Genomic DNA, 4,818 nt, shown 5'->3' with positions numbered 1-4,818 from the left:
TTTGCGTATCTCCTAAGAAACAGCAGCTAATCATTCCTTTTTGTAAAATAAAATATTCTGGTTTAAAATAGAATTACTCCTTGAATAACGCATGCAATATCCACATAAGCACACAAAGATTTGCATGAAAAACGCAACAATAAAACACATAATATTCAGACTAAATATTCTGTAGGCACATGTCTTAACATTGGGTCTGACATCTTGACTAAATCCTGCACAGCCATATTTAAACATCATGCAGGAAGCTGATATCACATGTCAAGACAACATGCGTGACATCTTGTGATAACCCTTAGTTTTACCAAAATTGATGCCAACACATAGAACCAACAAACTCCCCCTTTGGTAAATTTTGGCTAAAACATACATCAAATCATACGTTCAATCAAAGTATCAGTTCAGCAGCAGAAGTAAACATACACACATTACTAGCAGAAAAAGCAACTAGTAAACACACATGCGCTTATGCTCAGAACACACCACCTCCCCCTTCAGCAACAACCAATTTCACAAAGACAAAACACATGGAGTTCTCCCCCTATGCCAAACAACTACACACCAGACAGTTCTCCCTCTTTGTATCAGACAAACATCATCTATAGATAGCTACTTCTCCCCCTTTTTAGCCAAAAGGTACCAAAGAGACAAAATAAATGTCTATTTAGTCATTTAAACGAAATGTCAAAAGTTAAAGGGTTACAAAACCAAGTACATAATCAGCAGTAAGCGAGCTGAGATACAAACCAACAAAACAGCAAAACAGAATTGCCAAAATCAAGAAAATGCATCACATCAATAGGGACCAAAGTCAAAGGAGCTAATCAGTAGAGCTTGAGCTTGCAACTTCATCAGCACCAGAAACAGAATTGCCACTTGTCTCATCATTGTTTGCAGACCTCTCACTAGAGGTGTGGGCTTCAGATTCCTTAGCATGTTCAATATTTTCACCTTCAGCTTGCTCCAAGCTTGCAATCAAGGCTTCCAATGATTGTTTCCTAGCTGTTGCTACCCTTATCCCTTCATCCATCTCTTTATAAGTCTCCTTAAGCTCAGCAATTGTTCCCACTTTTGAGGCTGGCTTTTTCATAGCAGATGTCATGACAATATCTTCGACATGACTGCCTTCAAACAGTTTATAGTGCAAAGACAGAGCAGGTTTTCTTCTACTTGGTAAGTCATTAGAACGCAGAATACCAGGGTGTTGCTTGATGATTTGTTCAATCATAAATCTACCATAATCAAAATTTACTTTGGTTCCTACAGCAAAAATAAACCTTCCAAGGGTATTAGCAATGGTGGAAATATGGTTGGTAGGCACCCAATTTGCAGCTCCTATTTTATGCAATATAGCATACTTCAAAGTCAACTTCCTAGCAGGGAGATGCTTTTTAATAGGCCAGCCTTTCACCTGCCTAGCTGTAATCTCTCTACATACCTCATTGTCTGTAGCTTCCAATTCACCTGCACCCTCAATTTTTCTTCCCAGAAAATTGTTAATAATAGTGGGAGAGAATGTGATACCCATACCTCTCACAAACACCTTGCAAAATTCCTTGTTGTTCTTATCAACAATATCCTCAGGAATGTTGACAATGAATTCCTTAACTAATCCCTCATAGCACTGAGAGAACCCAACCAAAGTCTTCAACAACCCAACAGCCTTTATCAGGTCCATGACCTCCTTGACTTCAGCAGCATCCTTTCCCAACTCCCTTTCCACAGCCACCCTTCTTTGAATCACAAATTTCCACTTGGTAGCTCCATCCTCAAGATCGAAAGAGATGTTATCCAAATGCACAACAACAAATTTAACAGGAGACTTCCTCACAGTGGTTTTCTTCACAGGAGAGATGCCAGGGACATCTTCCTCAACATCCTCTTCAGACTCAGAATCTTCTCTAACTTTCCTCTTATTCACTTCAACCTTGCTCCAAGATTTGAAGGGACCAATACCAGCATTCTTCTTAGCTTTTCTAGCTGACATAAGCTCAGCCACAAATCTTCCTTTTCGAGTCTTCATGCATCTAGCCATACTTGGCTTTAAGTAATGAAGTAAACTATCCTCTTGATCATCAGACCTATCATCCTCTAGGTCAATCACGTTGTTTGCATCATCATGCTACTCAGAGTGGGAAGCATTGAAAGTTTTAGATGCCACAAATTTTCTTTTATCAGATACAGTTTGCCCTAGAGAGTATAACCCTTCGGCAGCCATGTCCTTCTCAGACCTGGAGGAATCATCATCCTTCTCACTATGTTGTTCAACCTCAGGAGATGGGTACATTTTAGACAGGGGAGTAGAGACTCCTTTCACAAAATGTCCTTCATTAGGGATTCTAGTGACTAGGTTTCTTATGACACGATCAGTATGGTGTATATCTTCCTTAGAATTAGTGGCAGGAGTTGAGCGAGAAGGGATACTAGAGATGTTACCTTGATTGGGCCCTGTAGAAGCTGAGGCATCCATGGGATGGTTCAAATCAAGGGCCTCACAGGGAATAACTGATATAGGAACCACATCCAGAATCTCATCATCGGGAAAGTCCATGGAAGGAGCGCTAACCTTTTGAGTAGACTTAGTAGTTTTTGAAGCAAAAGTATTTTGATATTCTAACATTTTGGAGTTTTTGTGGAAAAAATGCAGTTGCCCTATCAGAGGCATGTAAGGAAGGAGCAGGAAGATGGAAGAGTTGGAGTAGGTAGTGAGGTTGTGGGGGTAGTGTGTGAAGACGTAATAAATGGTATTTCCAAAACTAGGTGATGATTTACCATAATTGGGGCGCTTTATTTTAGCGACATAGACATTAATTTGCTTACTTTTCCCACTCCATATTTATTGCTACAAGTCTTCATAAATACAAAGCCCTAATTTTCCTCTCAGGACTTCAAACTGATTTGCATCCAAGGCCTTTGTAAAAATGTCAGCTAACTGCATCTCAGTAGCAACATGCTCTAAGGCTACAATCTTATCCTCCACGAGTTCTCTAATAAAATGGTGACGGATATCAATATGTTTTGTCCTGTTGTGCTGAATAGGATTCTTTGAGATGTTTATATAACTCAGGTTGTCATAGTGTAATGTCATGACATCTTGTGTGACATTGTATTCAGTCAGCATTTGTTTCATCCACACCAGTTGAGAACAACTACTTCCAGCTGCTATGTATTCAGCTTCAGCAGTAGACAGAGAAACACAATTTTGCTTCTTACTAAACCATGATATTAATTTATTCCCCAAGAAGAAGCATCCTCCTGATGTGCTTTTCTTATCATCAACACTTCCAGCCCAATCAGCATCACAATATCCAGACAACACAAATTCAGATCCATGAGTGTATAGCATCCCATAGTCACAAGTGTCATTGATATATTTTAGGATTCTTTTCACTTGGTTTATATGGCTCACCTTTGGTTCAGCTTGATATCTAGCACAAACACCTACAGCAAAAGCAATGTCAGGTCTGCTTGCTATAAGATATAGTAGACTCTCTATCATGCTTCTGTAGAGACTTTGATCCACACTGACACCATTTATATCTTTAGATAATTTCAGATAAGTAGGAGCAGGTGTCCTCTTGTGGCTTGCATTCTCCATGCCAAACTTCTTAACAATATTTTCGGCATATTTACTTTGAGATAGAAAGATAGAATCTTCCATCTTCTTTACTTGCAGGCCAAGAAAATAGGTTAGTTCTCCAACAAGGCTCATTTCAAATTCAGATTGAATTTGCTCAACAAAATATTGAACCATCTTACTTGACATCCCACCAAACACAATATCATCCACATAGATCTGAGCCACCATGAGCTTTCCTCCTTCATCTTTGACAAATAAAGTCTTATCAATGCTTCCCTTTCTATATCCATTGTTAATGAGAAACACTGTGAGTCTCTCATACCAAGCTCTAGGAGCTTGTTTCAACCCATAAAGAGCTTTCCTCAACTTATACACATGCCTTGGAAGATTTGGGTCTGTGAATCCCTTAGGTTGTTCAACATATACTTCTTCATTCAAGTAGCCATTTAAGAAAGCACTTTTCATATCCATTTGGAACAGTTTAAACTTCAGAATACATGTCACTCCTAGCAACAATCTAATGGACTCTAGGCGAGCTACAGGGACAAATGTTTCATCAAAGTCAACTCCTTCAACTTGAGTGTATCCTTGTGCTACCAATCTTGCTTTATTTCTAGTAACCACACATTTTTCATTAGATTTATTCTTATAAACCCACTTTGTTCCAATAACATTTATTCCTTCAGGTCTTGGAACCAGTTCCCATACTTCATTTCTCTTAAATTGGCCTAACTCTTCCTGCATGGCATTGAGCCAAAATTCATCAGTTAAGGCTTCTTTAACATTCTTAGGCTCAATCTTGGACACAAAACAGGCATGTGAGATCACTTCCCTTGATCTAGTGGTGACCCCTTTATTTGGGTCTCCTATATTGAGATCTTTAGGATGATCCTTTTGAATTCTGATAGAGGGTCCCTTATTAACTTTATCAGCTTTAGGTTCAGCTTGAATGGACTTACTCTCATTACTTTTGTCCAGGAGATCAGTTGGGGCATCATTCAGAAATGTTTCAACATCGTCTGTGACATCAGTGTCTTGATCATCAACAACAACATTGATAGATTCCATCATAACTTTTGTTCTGGAATTAAAAACTCTAAAGGCTCTGCTGTTTGTTGAGTAGCCCAGAAATATTCCTTCATCACTCTTGGGGTCCATTTTCCTTCTTTGTTCACGATCATCCAGGATATAACATTTACTACCAAACACATAGAAGTATTTGATAGTAGGTCTTCTTC

General features: G+C 38.9%; 1 protein-coding gene across 1 annotated transcript; it reads right to left on the bottom strand.

Moving 5' to 3' along the window:
- Positions 1-691: 691 nt before the first annotated feature.
- LOC127136604 (uncharacterized) lies at positions 692-2,035 on the bottom strand. Its single transcript, XM_051063142.1, has 3 exons — positions 1,640-2,035; positions 1,278-1,543; positions 692-734 (listed from the first exon to the last, which is right to left on the bottom strand). Exons 1-3 carry the CDS (start codon positions 2,033-2,035, stop codon positions 692-694), a joined length of 705 nt encoding a protein of 234 aa, XP_050919099.1.
- Between the last annotated feature and the right edge of the window lie 2,783 nt (positions 2,036-4,818).

The sequence above is a fragment of the Lathyrus oleraceus genome, chromosome 4, assembly GCF_024323335.1.
Source record: "Lathyrus oleraceus cultivar Zhongwan6 chromosome 4, CAAS_Psat_ZW6_1.0, whole genome shotgun sequence".
Lineage (NCBI taxonomy): Eukaryota > Viridiplantae > Streptophyta > Magnoliopsida > Fabales > Fabaceae > Lathyrus > Lathyrus oleraceus.
Note: the sequence above shows the minus strand (reverse complement) of the source record. Positions and strands in the feature narration are given on the sequence as shown.